The 25,422-nt window shown below is 37.9% G+C and overlaps 2 protein-coding genes across 3 annotated transcripts in view; one reads left to right on the forward strand and one right to left on the reverse strand.

The window, feature by feature from the left end:
* Positions 1-1,677: 1,677 nt before the first annotated feature.
* On the reverse strand, positions 1,678-23,928 carry plk4.S (polo like kinase 4 S homeolog). 2 transcript variants are annotated; one of them, XM_018243319.2, is made up of 16 exons: positions 23,669-23,928; positions 21,951-22,046; positions 21,512-21,607; positions 20,974-21,088; positions 19,195-20,194; positions 16,298-16,398; positions 15,885-16,216; positions 13,223-13,327; positions 11,339-11,441; positions 10,395-10,544; positions 8,237-8,367; positions 7,660-7,751; positions 5,544-5,691; positions 5,243-5,383; positions 4,499-4,605; positions 1,678-2,193 (listed from the first exon to the last, which is right to left on the reverse strand). In XM_018243319.2, the coding sequence occupies exons 1-16, from the start codon at positions 23,696-23,698 to the stop codon at positions 2,097-2,099; spliced, it is 2,844 nt and encodes a 947-aa protein (XP_018098808.1). In that variant the 5' UTR covers positions 23,699-23,928; the 3' UTR covers positions 1,678-2,096. The 2 variants fall into 2 exon arrangements, with proteins under 2 accessions (XP_018098808.1, XP_018098806.1); XM_018243317.2 differs by lacking the exon at positions 23,669-23,928 and adding an exon at positions 23,168-23,305.
* The window catches only part of LOC108706690 (WD repeat-containing protein 64), a 44,988-nt gene continuing 43,097 nt past the window's right edge, over positions 23,532-25,422 (forward strand). The window contains exon 1 of the mRNA XM_018243320.2: positions 23,532-23,621. The gene's annotated coding sequence lies outside the window, so the exon portion shown is untranslated. The remainder of the gene's footprint in view (positions 23,622-25,422) is intronic.

Consider the following 25,422-nt stretch of genomic DNA (forward strand, 5'->3'; position numbering starts at 1 on the left):
CTAAAATTTACACTCTTTTATTCTTTTGATAAAGATTCTATTAACTTTATTGATCTGACCTTTTACTGCATTAAAAGGGACATATAGCATACATTTTAACAATGCAAAATAATGTAAAATAGAAGAAATCGTTTTTTTATTTTAATACCTTTAGGTCAAAAACGTCTGTATTAGCTTGAAAATTGTGCTCAGCCCTCCCCCTTTGCAACTTCCTGTTTAGAACTCTCCAGTATTAGACTCTGGAGCTGGTGGCACCTTCTGCCTAAAGGTGGCCATAGACTCAAAGATCCGCTCGTTTGGCGACATCGCCAAACGAGCGGATCTTTCCCCGATATGCCACTAAACAGCATGGCTATATCGGGGGTAATTCGAACGTTCGGCCGTATGGCCAAACGATCGAATTACGATGCGCCAAGGGGCTCCGACGGGTCGGTCGGTTAAAAATCCAACCTTCCCGATTGATATTGTGGCCAGATATCGATCGGGAAGACCCGTCGGAAGCCCCCATACACGGGCAGATAAGCTGTCAAATCGGTCCAAAAGACCGAAATCTGCAGCTTTATCTGCCCGTGTATGGCCACCTTAAGTTACAGAGCAGCGCCACTGAGGGAGGAGTGGGTGTGTCTATGATGTCACACTCAGTCCTTCCCTGCAGACATCGATAACCCTTCCAGCTTGTTTTACCTTCCCTGTGCTACTTTGCGAGGGGTCAGAGGACAGGGAAAAGAACAAATGCTAGGAATGTCTGTTCCCACTGAATATTTATTCATTTTATGTATTCAGCCTATTTATTTTACTTAGAAGTAGCTAATTCACTGTCCTAACACTTTTATTTTAGGGAGTTTATATGGGCTGGTTAACAGCAGCTGGCAGTGCAGCCTGCACCATGGGACCAGTATTCGTCAGCCAGATCTACACACATCTGAGCACCAGATGGACATTTGGTATCATTTGTACAATTGTTGCCCTTTCACTTCTACACTTAACTGTTGTATATAAAATACTTTTTCTACTCGATATGAGAGGCTATAGCTAGGATACACGTTTCACTAACTTGCATTACTGACACCAGGAATTAAACCTTTTTTTACATCTATCATATTTTCTTTACATGTTATTTATAATTTTGCCAAAAAATGGTGCCTGATGCTTTTACATTACCTATCTGATCGCTCATTTTACTTAAAGAAGACATTTTGTGTAAAAAACATGTACCAGTGCGTTATACTCATTTAGATATAGAAGAATTATGCTTAAAAAAGTAGTGGTTTAGGATGATTTATTGAATATTTCTGCAAAACACTAATAACCCCTCCCTTCTCTTCCATTTCCTGCTCACAGAATTCCCAGGCTGTGCAGGGGAGCCAACAGCTCTCAGCTCACTACACTGTAGGACAGGAACCAATGAGCAGCTAGTAGGACCTGATAGGGAACTGAAGCCTGTCCATGCAGCCCTGTGTGACTGCAGGGCTGTGATTGGCTGTCCCCCCTCCTACTGTGCTTCTGGCAGGGACGGGTAGGACCACCCCTCATTTGAAACACAGACAGGGACCAGTGATCATCTACAGGGAGCTCCAATAAAGGGGCACTTTTTAAAGATATTAATTTTTACGTTTGCTCCTTTATTATAATGAAACCATTTAATGGGCAGAAAGTTAAAAGGATCACAGACTGATCTTGCTTCACTGCACTTTTTAATGCTTTGGTTGTTGCAGTAATATTTCATTATAAACGGTGAATACATAATAAGTTAAAAATAAAAAATATACTTTTGAATTTTACAAAACATACAACATGTATATGTACAAATATATAGCGAAACATGTGTCATCCATGATATACATGACAGACCCCCCCCAACATACAAGTAAAACAATACATTGAAGGAATCTGAAGAATAAATGTTACTTTTTATATTTACAAAAAAATAAACTGCCTATAGAATGGCAATATAAATGCTGTGATGAGACCGAATCCAGGGGAGGCACTGGAATTTTATAGCTACTAGTGATCATAGAGCTCAGCAAGCACCATTTCTACACGGCACGTAAGAAGGGGGTAAATGTTGGCTTTTGTTGAAAGGTTCTGTTTTCCCATTAGTGGCTGGAGGAGCTGGCAAAGAGCATTAGAATGGAGGAGAGACACTGCAGCTTGCTTTTGATGTACTCTGGAAGTTTGTCATTCTCCCCATGCCTGGAAAATAGAATTTATTGTGAGTACAATTAGTGAATCCGTACCATTTACTGGAACTATTGTTTCAAAACAAATGTTGAGGTCCATTAGAATTAGGGATACACTGAATTTTTCTGCTTGGCCTGAACCAAAATCAAATTTGCATATGCAAATTAGAGGCGGGGTGGAAATCAAATGACTAAGTAAAATTTCCCCTTCCTACCTCTAATTTGCATATGCAGATTCAGTATTCGGCTGAATCTTTCGCGAAGGATTTGGCTGAATCCAAAATAGTGGATTCAGTGCATCCCTAATTAGAATGAGATCTGGCACAAATGATGGTAACCTAGCAAAGTGTCAACAATGCAATAGCACAGAATCCAGTCAGTGATTTACCTTCATTTACACTGCATTTATATTTTGTATGTATTCGTTGTTGAAGGTGTGATCTGTGCAACTTTTAAATTTACAGATTTATTAAGGGTCAAATTAAAATTTTCGCATTTTTTTTTTATGGTCAGAACTCTCAAATTCAAATTGTGCATTATCCAAACTCGATTTGAGTTTTAATTTTATTTCAAATTTTGAGATTTATCATACTCTGGCCATTTAAGAACTCAAATTCAACTGTTCGCCACCTAAAACCTGCCAATTTCAGGTATAAGTCAATGGGAGACTAGTGATGTACGGGTTGGGTTTTTCCCAACCCGCACCTGACCCTAACCAGCCCTCCACCTGCACCCACCCGAACCCGACTTTCCTTTATAGACCCGTGCCGCATGCCTGCTCACCCCCGCCCTTTTCGTGCTGTCATTGGTGGGGCGAGCAGGCAAGCGGCTATAAAGCCGGCAGTTGAAGGTGACACAGGGGGGTGCGAGGTCAGCCGAACCGTGGTTATCGGCCCGGCACACTATGTAAGACATTCATGGGACCAATTTGGACATTGAAGTTTTTTTCAGAGAAAAAGCTTGAATCGACTTTAATTGAATTTGATTTGAGTCAGTAAAATTAGTCTGAGTTTTAGATTTTAAAAGTTTTTTATAAATAACCCTCCCCAGTCGAATTGCGAGTATATTCAAATTTAATAGTTTTAAAAAAAACTCATATGAATTCGAAATCCGACCTTTAAGAAATGTGCCTACCAATAAGATTAATCCATAAAACCCTTACACTGCATGTATTTGAATGCTGCACACCATGCATTTGATGCCAAACAATACAATTATTTTAAAGTAAAATAAAAATAGTCTAATTAGGTCCTGTCAATAAATGTTGGACTGTTTAAAATGGCCATTGCCAAGAACGGATTTAAAAAAAATTCTAAAGAAAGGCATAATTTAAAAGGCATGTAAAAATGAAAGTAAATAGGTAGGAAGAAGTCCCATGAGCAATATGCCTTAATTTTTATTAAATTAAAGGGTACCCAATGCAGAGCAAAAAAGAACGAACAGATCCGCACACACACTATTATTCTGCAGTTGGGGAATTTCCCCTTTTACACTATTGGACTTTATCTATTGTGAATACACACAGGGTTAATGAACTGTATTTGATGTATTGCATTATGGGTGAAGAGGGAGGAGCCTTGGCTATAAAGGTTGTTTGAAACCGTATCCTGATGAAGGGAGGGTAACCCCCCCCCCCCGAAACGTTGATTTTGTTGGCGGCACAATAAAAGGGGAAATTTCCCAACTGCAAAATAATAGTGTGTGTGCGGATCTGTTCATTCATTTTTGCTGTTGCTAATGGACCTTGCCTGGTCTACGGAAAACCAGCACCACCAGAGCAGTGTGTGAATTACAGGTGTGCGGTGGATGTACTATATGTACCTATTGCAGAGGGCGTCTGAAGGAAGAAACCTTCTACATCTGGAATTCATCCCTTAAACCAACCTACTTGCAGAAATCTTAATTGTTTATAAGCAAAATAGGTGTTACGTTCCAGAAAATAAAGTAAATATAGCAAAAGCAATAGTTGTCATGGGCAAAACAAATAGAGTTCTCCATGTTGGTTTACATATGAGCAGCTTAAGAGACTACACTCCAACAGTACAAGCACTACTGACTAGCAGGAAAGTCTTGGGAATCTCAGCACTCTGAATCAGATTCATTCATAGGCTCCTGAGACCAAAATACAATCTAGTAGAAAAGGTACAGAGAAAGGTTGGAAAGCTGAAGCAAAACCAGCAGCCATTACATGGAAACTAAAGAATTCTAAAAGCTGTCAAACGACAAAGAAATGTATAACTTGGTATATTTTTATTGAATAAAAATATGCATAGAAAACTTGTTAGTGTTATAGAAGTAAAATTTTTGGATTTTCTAACCTTGTTATCTGGCCGTTCGGTGCAGTATATATAATGGAGGAGACCCCTGGTTGAACAACAAGTTGTGATCCATCATTGAACTGGACCCATACTGCTCCACTTTTTAACTGGTAAAGGGCAAAACAAGTCGATGTAAATGTATGCGGTTCCATTACATTCTATATTGATGGAATAGTTAAAGCCTAATCTATAAACTGCAAAACTACAACATATAAAATAATATGATTAATTAACTATTAAATGGGCTATTCACCTTTAAGTTAATTTTTATTATGATGCGTAGAGTGATATTCTGAGACAATTTGCAGTTGGTTTTCATTATTTATTATTTGTGGGTTTTCAGTTATTTAGCTTTTTATTCAGCAGCTCTCCGGTTTGCAATTTCAGCAATCTGGTTGCTAGGGTCCAAAGTACCCTAGCAATCATGCACTGATTTGAATAAGCAACTGGAATATGAATAGGAGAGGCCTGACTAGAAAGAGGAGTAATAGAAAGTAGCAATAACAATACATTTGTAGCCTTAAAGAGCATGTTTTTGGATGGGGTCAATGACCCCTATTTGAATGCTGGAAAGAGTCAGAAGAAGAAAAAGGCAAATAATTCAAAAACTATAAAAAAAAATTAAATTAAAAAGTTAATTAGAATTCTATAACATACTAAAAGTTTACTTAAAGGTGAACCACCCCCTTAAAATATAGTTTATTCTGAATCTGTGCACCTATATAATGCAATTCAAATGCTCACCTGAGATGCCCAGCCTACATTCTCAACAAAAACAGATTTTAGGACCTGAGCATGATCTGGAGTATGAGTCTTGAGGGTATTTGTAGTAGGTGAAGGTTGGACATTGGTAGCAGAGAATACAGAGCCCTCATATGAAATTAGCTAAAAAAAAAAAAAAAAACAGAAATATATTGCGTTGTTAAATATATGAATTTGTTTTGGTGTCCCCAGATATTGATATGTGAAAGTCTTGACATGATTTGAGAAACATATATGTTCCTTTTGCAATACACATTCAAATATCAAATGTTTTAAAACTTACAGAGGGATTAATGTTAGGTATCTGGGGTGGGGAAGTTGTACTGCCATGTAATACTCTCTTAACAGAACTCTGTTCATCTTTTCTTTTTCTAGAACTATCCACAGAAGTTGTTAGCTGTGTCTTTGGAGATTCTGTTATAGTAGGCCTCCTGCAAAACATAAACACATCCATACAGATCAAACGTTTATAAACATCAATAAAAAGAAGTTTCACTTGGTCTGCATTAAGGCCAGGCCAGGATTTGTGGCCATTCGAGGGTGCAGAGCATTAGCTCTGGTGTTCTCTTTCTTTGTTTTTTTTTTTTTGTAGGCTGAGAAGCGGATCCAGTCGTTACCCACATATCAGTGTATCTGGACTGAAAAGCACAGCTTCTTCTTTAAGAATGAAAGCTACCAAAGCATTTTATTGCCAATAGATTAGCCACAATAGTGCAAGCTATAACACTATATTTATTCTGCAGAATGCTTTACAATACCAGAGTAGACAGCACTAGAACTCTCTCTGTTTGTTTAGGATAACAGCTGCCATATTAGCTTGGTGTGACATCACTTCCTGCCTGAGTCTCAACCTGCTCACTCATAGATCTTGGCTCAGATTACAGCAGAGAGAGGAGAAGGGAGGGGAAGAGGAACAAACTGAGCATGCTCAAGCCCTAGCCCTGGAGGTTTAAGCTGAAAACAGGAAGTCTGATACAGAAGTCCATGTGTACACAATAGAAGGAAAGAAATGCTGTGTTTCTTTTCACAGAGGACTCAAAGAAGCATTACTTTGAGGTTACTGGTATATTTATATAGACCTTTCTGATAAAGCTTAATTAATTTTAGACTTTCCTTCTGCTTTAATGAAGGTACACAGAGAAGAATGGAGGTTGGCCTAAAAATGCTAAAGCAGGCATTTTTGGTCTGACCTCTGCTCCATATAGCTGCACATTTCAGTGCAGAGCAATGGAGCTGGGGAAGGGAGCGGGTCTGCTTCTCTTAGCCTGCAAAAAAAACCCCAAAAAACTCAGACTGAGATCAGCAGAGCCAACGTTCCATGTACCTTTAGCCGTAATCATGGTCGGATTTTAAAACTGTGCATGCAGGCTGAAAGAAGCAGAGCTGCAAAGACACATGATGCTTAAAGGGGACCTGTCAACCACATAAAAAAAGCTGTATAATAAAAGTTATCTTTAAAGGAATTGTTCACCTTTAAATTAAAATTTAGTATGAGATATTGAGTGTATGTTTATATGTAAAGAGTGACATTCTGAGACAATTTGCAGTTGGTTTTCACTTTTTATTGTTTGAGGTTTTTGAGTTATTTAGCTTTTTATTCAACAGCAGTTTGTGATTTAGTAATCTGGTTGCTAGGGTCCAATTTACCCTAGCAGCCATGTATTGATTTGAATATGAAAATGGAATGTGAATGGAAGAGGGCCTCAATAGAAAGAGAAGTAATAAAAAGTAGCAAAAACAATACATTTGTAGCCTTACATAGATTGTGTATTTTAGATGGGGTCAGCGACCCCCATTTGAAAGCTGAAATGGCTTCGAAGACAGCAAATAATAAAAAAAACCATTAAGACCAATTGAAAAGTTGCTTAGAATTAGTTATTCTATAGCATACTAAAAGTTAACTTAGATTAGAGGTAAACCACCCCTTTGAACACAAACCTCATTGTTTTAAATTAATAAAACAATTATTACTATTTTTTATTTAAAAATCACAGGTGTCAATTATTTATTGCCTTTCCCACCTCTATGCCAATGGAACAGCAATAAGTTCTGCACTTCCATAGATGTTACTGTCCCTCCCTCGCATATCCCATCCTTCCCCTTTATCAATAATTGTATAGCCTGTGCATAAGTATGTACATCTGGTCCTTCTTTCTTATTCATACACAAGACTGGAATTATTTCTTAGCATGACAAGAATGGTGAGTTCAGATGCTCTTACGTTATATGGTGTTGATAAGAATATTGAAGGAGAAAGTTTTTTTTCTGCATATTTCCTCATCTATTTATAAGACTGTAGTGCTGCACTGACTATCTCAGCCAATACAAGCAATCATGGATTTAAAAATAAGGCATTTTCCCCTTTAACTCTTTTAAGCAAATATGTTTTATTTACTTACCTGCCAAATGTTATTGGAAACAAAGAAATATTTTCACCCTTTCTCTCCTCTGTGTTGATTGCAGATTCCAAAGAGAGGCAAATGCAATGGCTCTGTTCAATGCAGAGATCAGTAAAAAGGGTTAGCTCATCTGAGTTTAAGTTGTGTTTTTTGGCAACTCAATATTGTTTTGGACTTTTTTCCCCTGAAGTACAGCAAATGCTTTTGTACTCACACATATACCTAACATACTGAATTCTATAAGCAGGGCTGTCACACTGCAGGTATAAAGACTCCTTGCTCAACTTTTTATATTCTTTCTAAAAAAGGCATTTCATGGAACACTGGGCAATTGCTAGTCTAAACTATGAAAATTCAATATTGTCTGTCACTGGTGTCCAGAAGTGGGCTTTTAATTGCAGTCTTGGTGTAAATAAATAATAATCATCATGGTCTAAGACTATTTTCACACTGGGTTGTTTCCATCCACTCGTTATCCACAGACACTGCATCAGGTAGAGAACCAGCAAGTGTGGTATTAGCCTAGAGTTCTATAAAACACAGGGCTTGCTAAATATGTGCTGTCTGCAGACATTACCTCATTGGCATGTTCCACATAAGATCGAACTTCATTAGACAAAGCGCTCAGTCTACTCCCTTCCAGTGTGTATGACTTCCCAGATTTCTCTATTACGCTTATTAAGTCAGGGGACTTATGGATCTTTGCTCCTAAATAGAAAAAGGCACAAAACATTTAAAAGGGGTTGTTCAGCTTCCAAACACTTTTTTCAGTTCACTTGTTTTTAGATTGTTCACCAGAAATAAAGATTTTTTTTCAATCACTTTCCATTTTTTAACCGATTTTCCAAAATCTAAGTTTATAATGTAATGTAGAGTCCTGCGCAGAACCAATTTCTAAGACCCGGGCCTTACCCCGCAATCCGAACTGTGGCCTGCATATTTACCCACTTTGAAGCTCTACCTTACCATGACCCGCAATTGCCTTTTCCGCAACCCGACCCGCCGACCACCATCAAACCGGAAGTGATGTTGCTGCAAACCAGAAGTGACATCATCAAACATGCCCAGTAGTTGAGAGGGAGAAGGACAGACACGCGCCGTGTGATGTAAGAGAACTGAGCTGGAAGCCAGATGGGAGGGAAAGCTGCAGCAGGAAGAGACCCGCAACCCGACCCGCGTCCCGCATCTATATCCGCACCTTAAAAGCCGATTCACTTCAGGACTCTAATGTAATGCCCCTGTCTGGTATTTCAGTCTGGCAGCTCAGTAATTCAGGTTCAGACTCCAAAATGTTACAATTTTGCAACATTTAGTTGATGCATATCTCAGCAGCATCTCTGGAGTATTAGCAACTATTGAATCAATTCTAATTTTTTATTTATTTTTTATATTTATATTCATTTTATACTTTTTATTGTATCTAATTCTTAATCAAACCCAGGGATTCAGCTCAACAGGGACAAAGATAAGAAATGTATCAATTTAGAAGTTTACAGGGTTCTGCGACCCGACCCCCCCTTCCCAGAGCTACTTTAGAAGGTGAAAAATGACACTTTATACTTCAATATTAGGAAAAGTCACATAGAAAATAGAAAGTAATTGGAAAAAATCTTTATTTCTGCTGAAACCAACTGAACTGAAAAAAGTGTTGAAGAAGAAAAAAAACCCTTTAAGGAGTTTTATCATGATGCAAAATGAGGACTTCCATAAACAGGACAGCAACCAACAAATTGCAGTGTTGAATTTAAAAGGATGCTGTAAACGATAAATCATGTTACTGTGAACCAAGCATGATATCTAAATCTCCTGGACCCTTGCTGGCATTGACACCCCCAAAAGTAACATACATTTAGCCAAACACTGGTCAAGAAAGGCAGATTGTTCAACATGAGTTCAGTGAATAGGGCTGAACACTTTTGGCCTTTTTTTGTAATTGTAATAACTGTGCTACTGCCCATAACTCTAACAAAGGCAAGATTTATCAGAATAAAAATAATTTTCTAAAAAAAGACTCACATTCACTCAACTCCCATACTAGACCTTGGATCTGGTGTTTCACTGTATGCTGATATTCAGGCATAACATACACTTTTAAAATATTAATCTTCGTTACTTAACTAGCAAATAACACTGAACATGCTAGAAAATATTTAAAAAATGGTTTTCCTGCTTAAAGGGGCGGTTCACCTTCACACAACTAGTTGGTTTCAGATAGATCACAAGAAATAACGACTTTCTATTTTCTATGTGTGACCGTTTTTTCAATATTGAAGTGTAAAGTGTCATTTTTCACCTTCTGAAGCAGCTCTGGGAGGCGGGGATCGCCAACCCTGTAAATTGTTCTAAATGGATACATTCAGTTGATACATTTCTTATCTTTGTCCCTGCTAAGCAGAATATTTGGGTTTCATTACAGGCAGCTGTTAGAATTGATACACCAGTTGCTAATACTCCAGAGATGTTGCTGAGAAATGTATCAACTAAATGTTGCAAAATTGTAACTGCACCTGAGCTGTCAGACTCAAACACCAGAGACATGAACATTCAACTTTAAGCTTAGATTTTGGAAAAACAGTAAAAAATAATGGAAAGTATTTGGAAAAAAAGTCTTTATTTCTGGGGAAAAATCTAAAAACAACTGAATTGAAGAAAGTGTTTGGAAGGTGAACAACCCCTTTATGCTTTGGTTTGTAATACACAACATACTGCAACACTGTTTCACAGCATATACTTACCATCATAGAAGCAGACTTCAACATCAGCATTGGGACTATTTTCCATTAACATACACTTGCCATATTTTGTGTAGTAGCTAACCTTTGGCGTTTTAGATTGTACAAGTTGTATAAATTTTGCAGCATACTGATATTTTTTCCAGTATTTTTCTAAGAGAGAGCAAAAAAAAAAAGAACATTATCTTAACCAGATACTGATTTGAAAAACAGTAGTGTGTAGTGTAGCTTTTCACTTTGAGAATGCTATATTAGAGATGTTCAATTCAGAAGTCAGTTCTTATAACAAGACAGAAAAACCTATAATCTTTATGATACTCTAGCCACGGGGTGAGTGTGTTTTCCTTGGAGTCCATTCATTTAACATCAGCAAATGAAACAGTACATCAGAAACCAGCCATTAAAAACAAATAAAATGCTGTCTGAGCCAATTTACCTACATACATTTGTATTAAAGGAACAGTAACACAAAAAAAAGTCTTTTGAAGTAATGAAAACATAATTTATGGTTGTGCTGCAACGGTAAAACTGGTGTGTTTGCTTTGGAAATTCTACAATAGTTTATATAAACAAGCTGATGTGTAGCCATGGGGGCAGCCATTCAAAGCTGAAAAAGGAGAAAAGGCACAGGATACACAGCAGATAACAGATCAGCTCTGTAGTATACAATGGGATTCTTCAGTGTATACTTTGCTTGAATGACTGCCCCTATAACTACACCTCAGCTTGTTTATATAAACTATAGTTGTGTTTCTGAAGCAAACAGACCAGTTTTACAAGTGCAGGGCAACACTACATTATAATGTCATTCCTTTAAAACACTTTCATTTTTTTCGTTACTGTTCCTTTAAATCAACTGAACCCCTAGTAAATATCCCCCTAGTAAATATCCCCGTTTAATTAGGTTAATACATTTTTAATAATATTATTTTTCAATCTCACTTTACCTGGTAAACTGTCAAAGGTGTAACTGAGCCTGTTTTCTGGAGGAGATGGAGGTCTGTCAACTAGAGGAAACCCTTTCCCTTCATTTGGATGATATACATAAATCTAATTGGTTAAAAAGAAAAAAAAAAAGCATTTATGAACTAAAATACATTCAACATAATGAAATCCATCAAATGAAAACAATGAACACAATGTAAATGCATGGCACAATGTATATGCATATTAATAGGATACAGTCATCAATTTCCTTATCCTGTTCTCTAACACTGCACAAGCATGCATATTTTCCTTTCTCCTCATTTAAAGGATAAGTAAACCTTAAAATAAGTGAATGTAAAATGAAAGAGGGTGCTATTCTAAGCACTTTTGCAAGTAGTCAAGGAAGTTTGGCTTCTCTGATGTTCTTCTGCTTAGGAAAGTTTTGAGAACGGTTTCTAATTTTTTTTCTTTCTTTCTCCTGACAACTTCCATAACTACTTGGTGGTCAGACTGGTGGGAAAATGACCAGCAGGTGGCACTGTTGTAACAAAATTCACAGTATTTTAACAGTACCTGTATCCCTTAATAACTTGGAATTAAAGGGGAACAATGAAAATTTAATATGTTTCATTATAATTATAATACAATCAATTAAAATTCTGTACAGTTTCTGAATTAATCAAGTCCATCTTCACTATTCCTCTCTCAGAATCTGTTTATTTTCATTCTCTCTTCATGCCGGAGTTGGGTGTCAGAAAATCATTGACAATTAGATACAATATATCTTAAAGGGGGCGTCTTTTGCCTAGAAGATATATTGGAGCTCACTCTATTAAAATCTCCAGAAATCCTGTCTCTCTACATGCAGGATTTGTGGAAACGTTTTGTTAGATTTTGTTTATACTGTAATCAGTTATTTGAATGAGCTCTTATTCATCTGCTTTAAGATATATTGAATCTAACGGTCAATGAATATGTGACACCAAACTCCTGCATGAAGAAAGAATGAAGAGAAACAGATGCTGAGAGAGGAATAGTGAATATGAACTTGATTATTTCAGAAACAGAATTTTTAATTGATTGTATTTAAAAAGTTTCTTACTTCTGTATGAGGAAGCTTATATTAAATTTAAATTTTCACGATAGCTCCCCTTTAATAAGGCTTATGGCCATTTTGACATTAGCATTTCCTCAGTAAAAACATCATGCTCATCAGACAAACGTATGCACAAGCCAACAAAAAATGACATGACATGAAATCATCTGTTGACATGAAGGATTTTCCACTGATCTTTGTGTCCCATTCCCCTGCACCTCACAGATGCTCCATACAAACAGTTTTGTTTCGTAAAAAATGTGAGGTGGCAAGAAGGACTATTTAGACATTATGCAGCTGGCAGTAGAATAATTAGCATGTCTATGCAGGAAAGTCTATAGCAGGAACAAAATAGTAGATTAATTCTAAAGTTGACCCAACTGATTAAAACAGGGAGTCTATAGTCTCTAAGCAATTCTTCACCAAGCTGTTATTTAATTTGTTTGCTCTACAGCAAATACATACACAAATTAAAGCCAGTGGCACTGCCCTAGTGTAAGACAGGCCTAGCAGCAAAACTAGTCTGAAGTTGCCCTGTAAGTAACTCTGCAGTAAATACTATTTTATTAGCACAAATATGTTCTCCTAGAAAACACAAAGCTTCTTATTTAAATCCCATTTTTTTTCACAGCTAAAGTCACAGCTTTGCTACTTACGTTTAACAAGTTGGAGACATTGAAAATTTTTCAAAATCTATGCAAATTGAGCTGTGTGTACCTGGTTCCTTTTGTAATGTATTACAGCAATTCACTGAACCGCATTTCTTCTTTTACAAATAAATGTTTCACTCCCCTTTTGTTCTACTCACCAAATTTCCATCACAGGATATTCTCAGCACCTCTTTCACACGTTCTTGAGAATTTTGCTCTTTTAGAAACTCCATACAGACTTCTCCAGACTCAAGGATACTAACCTATGGAAAAAGACATTGTGTGTGTAATTCACACAAATAAACTTTACAGCTTAATACCGGTATAGGATCCATTATCTGGAAACCAGTTATCTAGAAAGCTCCAAATTATGGAAAGGCCATCTCCCATTTTATACAAATAACTTAATTTTAAAAAATGATTTCCCTTTTCTCTGTAATAATAAAACAGTAGCTTGTACTTGATCCCAACTGAGATATTATGCCTTATTAGAATCAAAACCAGCCTACTGGATTTAATTTAACATGATTTAGTAGATATAAGGTATGAAGATCCAAATTATGGAAAAATCTGTTATCCAGAAACCCCCAGGTCTCAAGCATTCTGGATAACAGGGCTGATACTTATATCTCCAAATATAAAATAGCTTCTAGGGAGGTAATGAGGGGAAATAACTGACAATTGAATCAGTTTCAAAGGAGATGTCATAGTACGGTTATACCTATTTGAGATTAAAAGTGTGGTTTACCTCTGAGTTAACGTGTATATGATGCAGAAGGTGAAATTCTGAGACAATTTGCAATTGGTTGTAATTTTTTATTATTTGTGGTTTTTGGGTTATTTAGTTTTGTATTCAGCAGCTCTCCAGTTTGCAATTTCAACAACCTGGTTGTTAGGGTACAAATAACCGTAGCAACCATGCATTGATTTGAATAAGAGACTAGAATATGAATAAGAGAGGCCTGAAAAGAAAAGTTTGTAATAAAAAGTAGCAATAACAATATATGTGTAGCCTTACAGAGAATTTGTTTTTAGATGGGGGTCAGTGACACCCCAGAGTTAAAAGAAAAAGGCAAATAGTTAAAAAATAAATAACTAAGTCTAACTGAAATATTGCTTTAAACCTCTCTATATAGTGCAATTTTACCAATAGGTACAGTACCTATACTAACCAATTAAACATTTGCATTCAATGCTCTCATAGTGTAAAATTAGCAAAAAGCACATTGCTGATTAAAGGCTAAGTAACAGAGCATGTACATCAGCTAGGGACAAATTAAAAAATGCCCATTGGTCAAAGTAGCCCTAGTAATACAATTCTGCACCGAGATTTAAAGGGAAACAAAGAGACTATGAGAATATCTGTTCATATACTGTGACCATACAGCTATAAATCACAAGTGATATAGTTGCTCAAGTCACATTATAAAACAACATGGCCATATTTTTCTGGTGCAATGCTGAGGATTTTCAGAAAAAAACATCTCGATTCGAAATTTCTAGTTTTTATGGCCAAAACTGTCAAAATCGACTAGGGAATTATTCAAATTCGATTTTCGAGATTTAATATACTTTGGCCCTTTAAGAACTAGAATATGACTACCGTATATACTCGTGTATAAGCCGACCCGTGTATAAGCCGAGGTACCTAATTTACCTAAGAAAACTGGAAAAATGTATTGACTCGTGTATAAGCCTAGGGGCCCCATGTCAGATTTCAAAATGTGAATGTGTAAATGTGTAATCATGTTTTATGGCATAGAAATCTATCTAAAACTATTTAAAAGAGCCTCCCCATAATTCCATCAGCAGGAACATGATGGAGTCCACTTGTAGAGCTTGTACAACAAAGTTAATAAAACGTGATGTGAATGGCAGTGTGAAAGGAGCTTGCAGGGCTTGGAAACAGATTTCAAATTCTCTTGGCAGTGCTTCCTGTTGCTATAGGGTGTTATTCCTGCTGCTATTGGCGACTCGTGGTGTGGAATGGATTTTCTCATACAAGCTGATATTGATTTCCTTATTTTTTTACTTGAGTTTGTACATTGACATACAGTGTGTGTGTGTTTGTGTGTATATACAGTATACACGCGGGCCCTGAGGGGGTGCACCCCCCAGTAGTTCTACCCCTTCTTTTTTGATCTAAAAACATTTGCCCATTAGTCTTCTTTTTAAACTACCAGTCCTGCAAGGCCTGCACATGCTGTTAGACTCCTGAATAGATTTATTGCAGTGTTGTAGTTGCATTGTGTCATGTGACTATTATAGAATATGAAGGCCTGCGGCCCCAGCAGGACTGTCTGTGACTGACTGTGTCGCCGCCCGGAGCAGGTCCAGGAGCTCCGGGCGGCGCGTCCTTCCCTGCCGGCGTTCGCTCCCAAAATGGCGGCGCCCAGTCCTGCTGGGGCCGCGGAAGGAGGTATGACCCGCGTATAAGCCGAGTTTGAGTTTTTCAGCACATTTTGGGTGCTGAAAAACTCGGCTTATACGCGAGTATATACGGTATTTGCCACCTAAAACCGAATTGCTGGTAAGTCAATGGGAGATGTCCTGGGATCAATTCGGAGTTGTTTGCAGCCTTCCTGACATAAGTTTTTAAAAATCTAATTGAATTAGATTCCAGTTTTCGGGTCGATCCAATTCACCCAAGTTGAACAAATTAGATTTTTTTAATACATTTCGATTGGTCGTATTTTAAGTTTATAGGAGATTTTAAAAACTCACATGAATTTAAAATTCTACCTTCTTTTTAGGATATTTAGTTTAGGATACTTAGTTTAGGATATACAAAACGGTTTATTTTCCTTTGCTTCAACATACCACTGCATTCTTTGTTTTTTGTCTGATTGGTTTCAGTCTTTGTGCATCTAGTGGAGAAATGATGGATTTCAGGGTATTGGATCCAAAGGCCTGCAGAGTTACCCTGGATTTGCCTTGCTCCCCAAATTGACTTGTTTCTGCTTTGCGCTGGGCAGTAGCAGGAACTTTTTGAATCCCTCGCAGAACGCTATCAAAAGTGGAGTCTGTGTCATTTTTCCTCTTTACATCAGTCCAGGCATATTGTGGAGCTCCATTTTGCACAATCTGTCGGCTGTAGAAATCTCCACCCATGTTACTAACACTGCTTGTATCCGGCATATTTTTAAATTGACCTGGGAAAGAAAATATTAAATGTTAAACGGATACACAAAACGGAGTAGTCGGAATGCTCCAGGTTTTTTTGTGTAGCTTACCATTCAGTTGCAGAGCTCCAAACCACTGCTGCACAGTTTCAGCTTGCCACTTGTCATTAGATCTTGGGGCAATTTGCTTTGCTGGGCACATGAAATCAGAACTTGGGAAAAAAAATATAAAGGTTTACAGTTATCAAATTTTGTTTAATAATAAAATAATGTAACATTTCCTCTAACAAAGTTCTGAATTACATATTATAGCATTATAGAGATAATTATGATAATATATGATAAGTAAATACTAAATGCTAGCTGATTAGCAATATACACAAGATGCAGCTCTTTTCACTATGGTATAAGAGCTGTTCTTGCAATATTAATTTGCTTATTGACATGCCAATGTCTAATTGTCTTGAATTAAATATTGGTGATACAAATCAGACAAGCAACACACAAGGTCATGGATGTGGCCCTTGTCAAACAGATCTGCATTCGTCAACTAGGTGATCCAATCATTGGCCTGTACCACAGTCCAATCAACCAACAAACTACTGCCCTGAAACTCAGGGTTTGCTGCAAACCATTTTTTCAATGCCTGAATCAATATAATTGTTTTAAGTGGGGCTTATTATCACATTTGGACATGGGATGCACTGAATCAAGGTTTTGACTGCATTTCAAAACATTTGCCAGAATTTGGATTCATAATTCAGCAAAAAAATCGAATGAAATTTAAATTCCTAAATTATATTCTTTTAAAAAATGACATAGGTTAACCTGTAAATCTGCAGTACTGTACAGGACAAATACCAAGATTCGCACAGTTTGCAATGAACACTTACTTAAAGAACGCTCGATGACTATATCACAACAACAAAAAGAAAGAAAAAAAAAAAAACAACTGTAAACATACATGCCATTTACATCATGAACGTTGATATTTGCAATGAAGCACCTAAAACATAACTTTCCCTTCCCAAGCTCACATGAATAATGTAGGCAGGCATCTTTTTCCTCCTGTTACTTAACAGTTTACATAAAACCATGCAATAGCATCAAGTTAATTTTTTAACCTTGGCTTCATTTCCCTTAGTTAAGGTATTTCCCTCTTATCTTCCACTAAACACCTATGAGAGAGCCACTGCTATAAACTGGATGAATGCAGGACACTTATCTGGTTAAGAAGTACGCTTAAATACAAAAGCCTTATATATACAGGTATGGGATCTGTTATCCAAATTGTTCGGGACATGGAGTTTTCCAGATAATGGATCTTTCTGTAATTTGGATCTTCATACCTTAAGTCTACTAGAAAATCATTTGAACATTTAATAAATCCAATAGGTTGGGTTTGCCTCCAACAACGATTAATTATGTCTCAGTTTGGATCAAGTACAAGGTACTGTTTTATTATTACAGAAATCGTTTTTAAAAATGTGGATTATTTGGATAAAATGGAGTCTATGAGAAATAGCCATTCTGTAATTCAGAGCTTTCTGGATAACAGATCCCATACCTGTATTACAATCAACATGCACATTCAACAGAACACATCAATGCAGTTAATATTTCATCTCAAGCACAGTTATGCACAAACTATATTTTATACAAACAAGAACTGTACACAAATCCTATATATATATATATATATATATATATATATATATATATACACACACACACACACACACACACACAGCTAAATACCTGTAATGAGCAACTGTAAAAGCAAACAGTAACACAGCTCAGAGATGTGAATGAATGAGTAGGAGTAAAACCACTGCCTACCTGGCATTTAGCTGAAGCCACCATGTGTGAAACACAGATTAGTGTGGTTTTACCTTACCACTAATTGGCAGGAAGGCAGTTCTAATACTCATGGGCATGTGCCATCTGTAATGAATGGAAAAGCGTTATTCCAATTAATCTGCCTCTGTGTTTTAAGGACACCTAATTGATCCCAATGGATTCGATTTCTGAATTAACGATTAACATGGCTGCATCCAGTTTTACCAGTACAGAGTAATTTGATATTAAATGCTACCTTCTACATCTAGACAAATGGACCAGATTTTATTTTTTGTTATGTTACAAAATCCATGTATCAGAACTAAAACACACTCCTGTGAATTAGGCAAGGTTCAATCAGAAATAGTTTACAAAGATAAGAGTGAATGAACTTGATCTTAACCTTACTAAACACCTGTGGGATACATTTTAATAATGTAACTCTTTAGAAAATTCCAATGCCAATCCTTCCCAAAAATGTGGAGGCTGTTCTAGCGCTAAAATGAAGACTGACTTCAGATTAATACCCTTGTTTTAATAATGAGATGTTGGACAGGCAGATGTTCAAATGCTTGGACTGTACTGTATGTTATCCTTATACATGGGCAAGATAAAGCCTTCAATTGGTGTAACTATGCCTTTATTTTTTTATTTTTTGTTGTTATGTCTAACTTGTGCCACTATACCTTTAAAAGGAAGAGGAGTTTAGGGAGCAGCATCCCCTGATGATGGGACACATTACCTGAAACAAGTAGGGAGCTGATACAGGAATTCAGCCAATGAGCAGGAATAAGCTGGCCTTACAACCTCCTCACTGCTTGCTGATAACAATAGTGAAAACTGTGATTCCCCTCCCTAAACAATAGACCCGAAGGACTGCAGGAGCTGAAAAATACAGGTGCACAGTGGAGGATAAAAGCTTACATACTGGCTATATTTGCAGGCTGAACATTGTATGCTAAATAATATCCACATGCAGTGTAACCTGCAGCTTGTTTCCTGCACACCTGATATGCTCTTTTTAAAATCACACTAGTGAGAAGTGTTTTAACAAATAACATTTATTAAAATGTTTTTATAACCTACACTAATGGCGCTTGCCTTTTGTTCTTTCATTTACTAGCACAACACATTCCACTCATTACTATAGGTTATGAAATTTTACTTACGGTGTTTTTTCTTTCACTGGAGGAGAAGTGTGTCTCTCCAAAAAATGTTCATCTGTGAAGGTCTGTGGAATATCTCCATAGCTGTTGGGAGGTGAAGAAATGCAATAACCCTTTAAATGACTGGGTTTAGCAAGCATCTCCACTGAATGGCACCTCTCTGAAAAGCTGCTTGGCTTAGCATAAGTTTGGCTTTGAGAGGTCCCTGATCTGTCGGAGGAATGAGCCCTTCGCAGGTAACGAGAATGTGGTCTGTCCTCACAGGCAACAGTTTTCCTTCCATTACCCTCAGAAAAATTATTCTCCCTTTGTGTATTATGAAAGCTTCCACTGTGGGATTTTTCTGTAGGATCTTTATCCTTAAATTGAAAGATATTGACTTTGTTGGGAAGTGAAGGGCCAGACAAGATTCTTTTCTCCTGAAAACGACTACTTATACTAACTCCAGAAGACCCAGTGAAACCAGTAGATATTGTAGCATGCCCACTATCCATGGAGTCCTCAACAGCTTCCGTAACTTTACTTTGGACACTGGAGAAACCAGTCATGAATGCATGGTCCAACACTGATGAAAGACTTAACCGAGCTGCTGGGTTTCTTTGTAGCAACTGAAAAATTAAGTCTTTGGCCTCCCTTGACACAAAGTCAGGCATTTCATAGTCTGCCAGTACAATCTTATTCAGTGTATTCTTAACAGTGTCTGTATCAAAAGGTGGTCTCCCAACAAGGAACGTATACAGCATACATCCCAAGGACCAGACATCCGACTCAAGTCCATGAGCGCTCCGTGTAGCAATTTCAGGAGCAATATAGTTTGGTGTGCCACACATAGTAAAATGTTTCTCATTTGGCATTTTTAACTGAGCTGCTAGACCAAAATCTGCAATTTTGATATTCATGTCACTAGACAGCAGTAGGTTGGAAAGGGTAAGATCCCGATGTAATATACCATGGGAATGAAGATACAGCATTCCTGTGACAATTTGGTGCATGAAATGCCGGGCTGTGAAACAGAAAACAAATCAGTAAACACGTATATAGCATAAAGATCTATTTTCCAATGAGCCCTACATATCCCTGAGCCCTTATCATTAATTTGACCTGTTGCTTATACAGTTATTTTCCTAATTCAGCGCTGCACAATATATTGGCACTCTATAAATACATGTTAATAATAATAATAATAATAATTCCATGGTCATTCTAAATGAGTACAAAAAAAACTAGCAATTTAGGATGCATTTTATCAAAGGTGGTAGTACCTAATACAAAAACACAAAACACTGAGTGAATCTTTGTAAGATGAACTGCCAATCACATAAAGGGTATGCGACACCTGCATGCATCAAATAAGGCTGCAAAAGTCAACCAGTAGATTATATTACCGGTAAGCATCCCTCTGGAAAAGAGTTACCGTAATAAAGAATAACTTACTGTGCTAGCAAATGTCATTTGAAATATGTTAAACTGGAAATTAACACACATAAGCCACTTTTTGTAAAGAGCAGAAAACTGATATATCTAGTTTTCACAGAGCTATTGCATGGTGCCAGGAAGAGTATTAAACTTAGCACTAGAAAACACAATTCACATTGAATTCTTATATTTAAGCACAAACTGTATTAAGATATTAATTGCAAGTAAAAAGTCCCTTGTGGAACCGAGTAGCAACTGCTCTTACCTATTTGTGCAGACACTGTTAGACTTTAACAGTTCATTCTGCTATGGAATTGTCCGAACACACATATAAGTTGTAGCAGTAACAAACTCCATTATATTTACCTTCATCTTCAGAGAAAGGGTTCTTTCTGTTCTTTAAAAACCTGTTCACCTCCCCATTTTGACACATCTCAAGAATCAGATATACATAGTTGTTGTCTTCAAAATAATTATACAACTAAAAAAACAAAACATGACAATTATTATAAATTACTTACAAACAATTTAGAGTCGGCTCAAATGCCCCAGCTTCACAGGAAAAAAGTTGCACATACCATCAGTGGTCCATCCTCCACTCAAATCAGCAAAATTAGAATTTTTCAGCACAGCACCACGTAGTTAAAAATGCCTTTATTCAAACTCTCATGGCAGACCCGTTCAGCAACGTTTAAGGCCTATATGCAGCCTTTTATCAAGCTTATCAAGCTTGGAAAAAAGGCCGCATATAGGCCTGAAACGTTGCTGAATGGGTCTGCCATGAGAGTTTGAATAAAGGCATTTTTAACTACGTGGTGCTGTGCTGAAAATGATAATTATTATAAATTAGACATGAAAACAATCAAGAACATGTTGCAACGAAATATATAAGTAAATAACTGACCTCCAGAATGGATGGGTGTTTTAACTGACAATGGATCTCAACTTCATTTCGGACCCTCTGCACCATTCCAACCTTCTGCATAGCTTTTTTGTCTATCTATTGATATAATGAAAGAAACAAAGCTTTACATTTCAACACTGCTCAAGAAATATTGTACAGATAATATGAATAGGGATGGACTACAAAGCAAAAAAGGGAGCAGACGCTGTAAAGTATTGTTCCACTGTAATGAAGCAGAAATATAAAGTTGCAAGAACACGGAAAAACATTACTAAATTCATCCAAATTTTTCAGCAAGCTAGGGGAAGTAATCCCAGTTTACAACTTTCACTTTAGTCTTGGAAGCAAATATCCAGCAGCAGGTGATTAGGATACATAGTTGTAGTCATAGCAAAGTAGCACTTGTCTGCAGAGGCTGAGAAGCTTTCTGTATCCTTACCATTTTGATAGCTACATCGATGCCAGTGTTGATAGACTGGGCCCTGTACACACAAGCAAACGAGCCTTTGCCGAGGAGATTGAGAACTTTGAAGTCCTTTAGGATGAGAAGAAAAAGAAGATGTGTCAGATTCAATTTAGAAAACAAAAAACAAACTATAACCCAAAAACCTTCAAGACAAACAGTATGTTAAAAATAGAACAGCACTTGTCTGCAAAGTTAATCCCAGTGAGCTATAACAATTTATGATTAATCCAGTATTAAACCAGAAAGTCTGATTGCCATGCATTACACGTATTCAGTCCCATGTTGAAGGTGACCGAAAGATGAAATCGCCACCTCCAAGGAGGAAGAAGATTGTTGCACTTGCTTAGAAGTAGCCTGGTTTTTATGCTAACAGGAGCACAGGCCGGGGTATCAGGTAAGGGGTTATCACTGATGGGTGCCTAACATTTGGCATCTCCCAGTGATTTTACCATTCCTTCTGCTTTATGAGAAGAAAATGCAGCATGCAGTGCAAATTACAAAAATGATACGTCTTTATGGTTTGTGCCTTTGTTTTGATTCTATTTTCTTCTTAAATAAGAAAGAACAATTAAACTTTTCTATTCACAGGTTGAAGAATATATATATATATATATATACTAAATTTGATAAAATGTGGGCCCCCTGGCTCAACATCAACCCTGTTGCTCGTGGTGACCTTTGGTAACACAGTTTTGGTCACCTCTAATTTATAACCTAATGGAGATTTCATGGGATCAAGGCCACTAGAACAGCGTTTAAGGAGTTGGTATATATACTTCTATATATGTAACACTTAAGTCTCATGTGCAGCATCAACATTTAATATTTTTCAAATGGGTAGTCTTTCAGTGTGGCCATTAAGATTTATTAAAAAGGTAAAGAAACGTCAACTAAAACTTGTTTTAGATCCCCGGACCAAAAGGAATCAATGGTAACGCCTTATAATGAAATCAACGGCCGCATCATTCCATCGATTTAAACTTTTAACCGGCCACACACTGGATCATTAGAAATTGTCCCATTATTCTCTCTCCTGCCCATGGATATAGGCTTGGTATTCTTAAAACAATGTTGTGCAGCTGGGCATCTGTCATGTAGCATGAAATAGAGGCAACAGTCTATACAGAGGCAGCTAAGAGCACTAGTATTATTATGGGGCAAATGAAGGATGCCAGGACAAGGCAATGTACCTCTATGCAGCTCTCCTGTGCCATTGGTGCCTTGCCTCCCTCGCTCTCATCTTCCTCCTCCTCTCCAGCACCACCATGTGAGGGCTTCTCTTTAGAGGCCAGCTTAGGGAACAGGAAGGTGAGCACCCTCTCCAGCATCTTCCCCTGCCGTGAGCAGCCGTGGCCACAAGTGAAGGCGAGCAGCACCAGCACTCACTCATACAGGAGAAGAAAGAGGAGGAGGAGGGGACCCCCTCGGAATGGTGACAGCTCAGTGACATCCCGGGAGTATTCCCGCTGCTCCAACTGACAGGGAACATGACAACAAACTCTCAGCAACCACAGCGTGGCACAACGATGGGGCGGGGCCTTACCCACCGGGGGAAACGGATATACACAACTATAACACTGCCTAAAGGTCACATTATAGATCATACTAGCAGTGCGTCACAGCTGCTCTACTATAGCTCCCGAGGTACATTATACGCGCTGACTTTAAACTGGCAGCAATAAGGGCCGCACCTCTCTCCTCTCCCCTATGCTGCCCGCCATGCTGTTTTTTCCTCGCAGTTCGCGCCCGGCTCATCATCCTCGATAGACCGCGCGATACTCCTCAGCGGCGGGGATAAGGAATCTTGCGGCGGCCGTCACGTGATCCAGCTGGCAACAAGTCCGGCTCGCGGGCCCTCGTTCCATTTCCGCGGTTCTCTCAGTGCCTGACAGATAGAGATTTCAAACATTCCGCCTGTAACAGTCACGTGAGCGGAAAGAGCTGAGTAGGAGGGGCCAGAGGAAGGCTTCATGGGGTTTTCATTTTTACATTAACTTCTAGTATGATAATGATATATCTATAATGTCGGAGAGCGACATAATCATGCAAAAAGTCCCTGGGGTGCCAAATAAGGGCTGTGATTGGCTATTGTTAGCCCCTATGTGGACTGGTAGCCTACAGGAGGCTCTGTTTGGCAGTACAACTGTTTTTATTAGGGATGCACAGAATCAAGCCTTATTCAGCAGGATTCGGCCAAATCCTTCTGTCCGGCTGATCTGAATCTAAATTTTCCATATGCAAATTAGGGGCGGGAGGGAAATTGCGTGACTTTTGTCACAAAACAATAAAGTAAAAAATTTTTCCCCTTAGAACCCCTAATTTGCATATGCAAATATAGGATTTGGTTCGGTATTCTGCCAAATCTTTCGCGAAGGATTTGGAGTTTCGGCCGAATCCAAAATTGTGGATTTGGTGTATTCCTAGTTTTTATGGAACTAAATTTTGCCTTAAAAGGGCACCTGTTGGGTAAAAATGTTATCCCCAACCAAAGGAGTGGGCTAATAGAGCCCTCATTCCAGTTGGGGGTTAACAGTAGTTTTTTTAAAAAAAATATGCCCTACGCCAGCGATACTCTACCAGCACCGGGTGTAAGCAGCCATGTCCGGTCACTCGCATAATTAAAATGTGCCCTGAATTGCTTGTTATGCACATGTGAGTGATACACCATGACTGCTCTGACCAGGACTCACTCCCTGTGCGGGTAACGTAGCGCTGGCAGGGGCTTTTTTTTTTTTTTTTTAAAAACTACTGTTATCCCCAACCGGAATGCAGGCTCTATTAGCCCGCACCTTTGGTTGGGGATAAAAAATTTACCCAACAGGTACCCTTTACGGCAATAATTCAAAAATAAGCACCTGCTTTGAGGCCACTGAGAGCAACATCCAAGGGGTCAGAGAGCCACATGTTGCTCACAAGCCACTGGCTGGGGATCCCAGATGTAGAGAGTAGGGTTGCCACCTTTTCTGGAAAAAAATACCGGCCTTCCTATATATCTATCTATCTATCTATCTATCTATCTATCTATCTATCTATATATATATCTATATATATATTTCTTTTTTCCCTATTAATAACATTGGGATCAACCATCGTTTTTTACCGTCCAGGCCTGTAAAATACTGGCCAGGTGGTAACCCTAGTAGAGAGTGATATTCTGAGACAATTTGCAATTGGTTTTCAGTTTTTATTATTTGTGGTTTGTGAGTTATTTAGCTTTTTTATTCAGTGGCTCTCCAGTTTGCAGGTTCAGCAATCCAGTTGCTGGGGTCCAAATTATCCTGGAAACTGTGCACTGATATCAATAAGAGACTGGAATATGAATAGGAGAGGGCCTGAATCGAAAGACGAGTGATAAAAAGTAGCAACAACAATACATTTGTAGCCTTACAGAGCATTTGTTTTGTCGATGGGGTTAGTGACCCCTATTTTATAGCTGGACAGAGTC

This window comes from Xenopus laevis, chromosome 1S (genome assembly GCF_017654675.1).
Source record: "Xenopus laevis strain J_2021 chromosome 1S, Xenopus_laevis_v10.1, whole genome shotgun sequence".
In the NCBI taxonomy this organism is placed as follows: Eukaryota; Metazoa; Chordata; class Amphibia; order Anura; family Pipidae; genus Xenopus; species Xenopus laevis.

Bases quoted from the DNA above. Each gene is read 5' to 3' on its own strand.
- plk4.S (XM_018243317.2), bottom strand. From the start codon at position 23,305: ATGCTGGAGAGGGTGCTCACCTTCCTGTTCCCTAAGCTGGCCTCTAAA. The intron at 21,608-21,950 runs GTAAGGATACAG...TTATATCAATAG, and splicing joins TCGATGTAGCTATCAAAATG to ATAGACAAAAAAGCTATGCA. The intron at 10,545-11,338 runs GTAAAGTGAGAT...GCTCTCTCTTAG, and splicing joins CACCTTTGACAGTTTACCAG to AAAAATACTGGAAAAAATAT.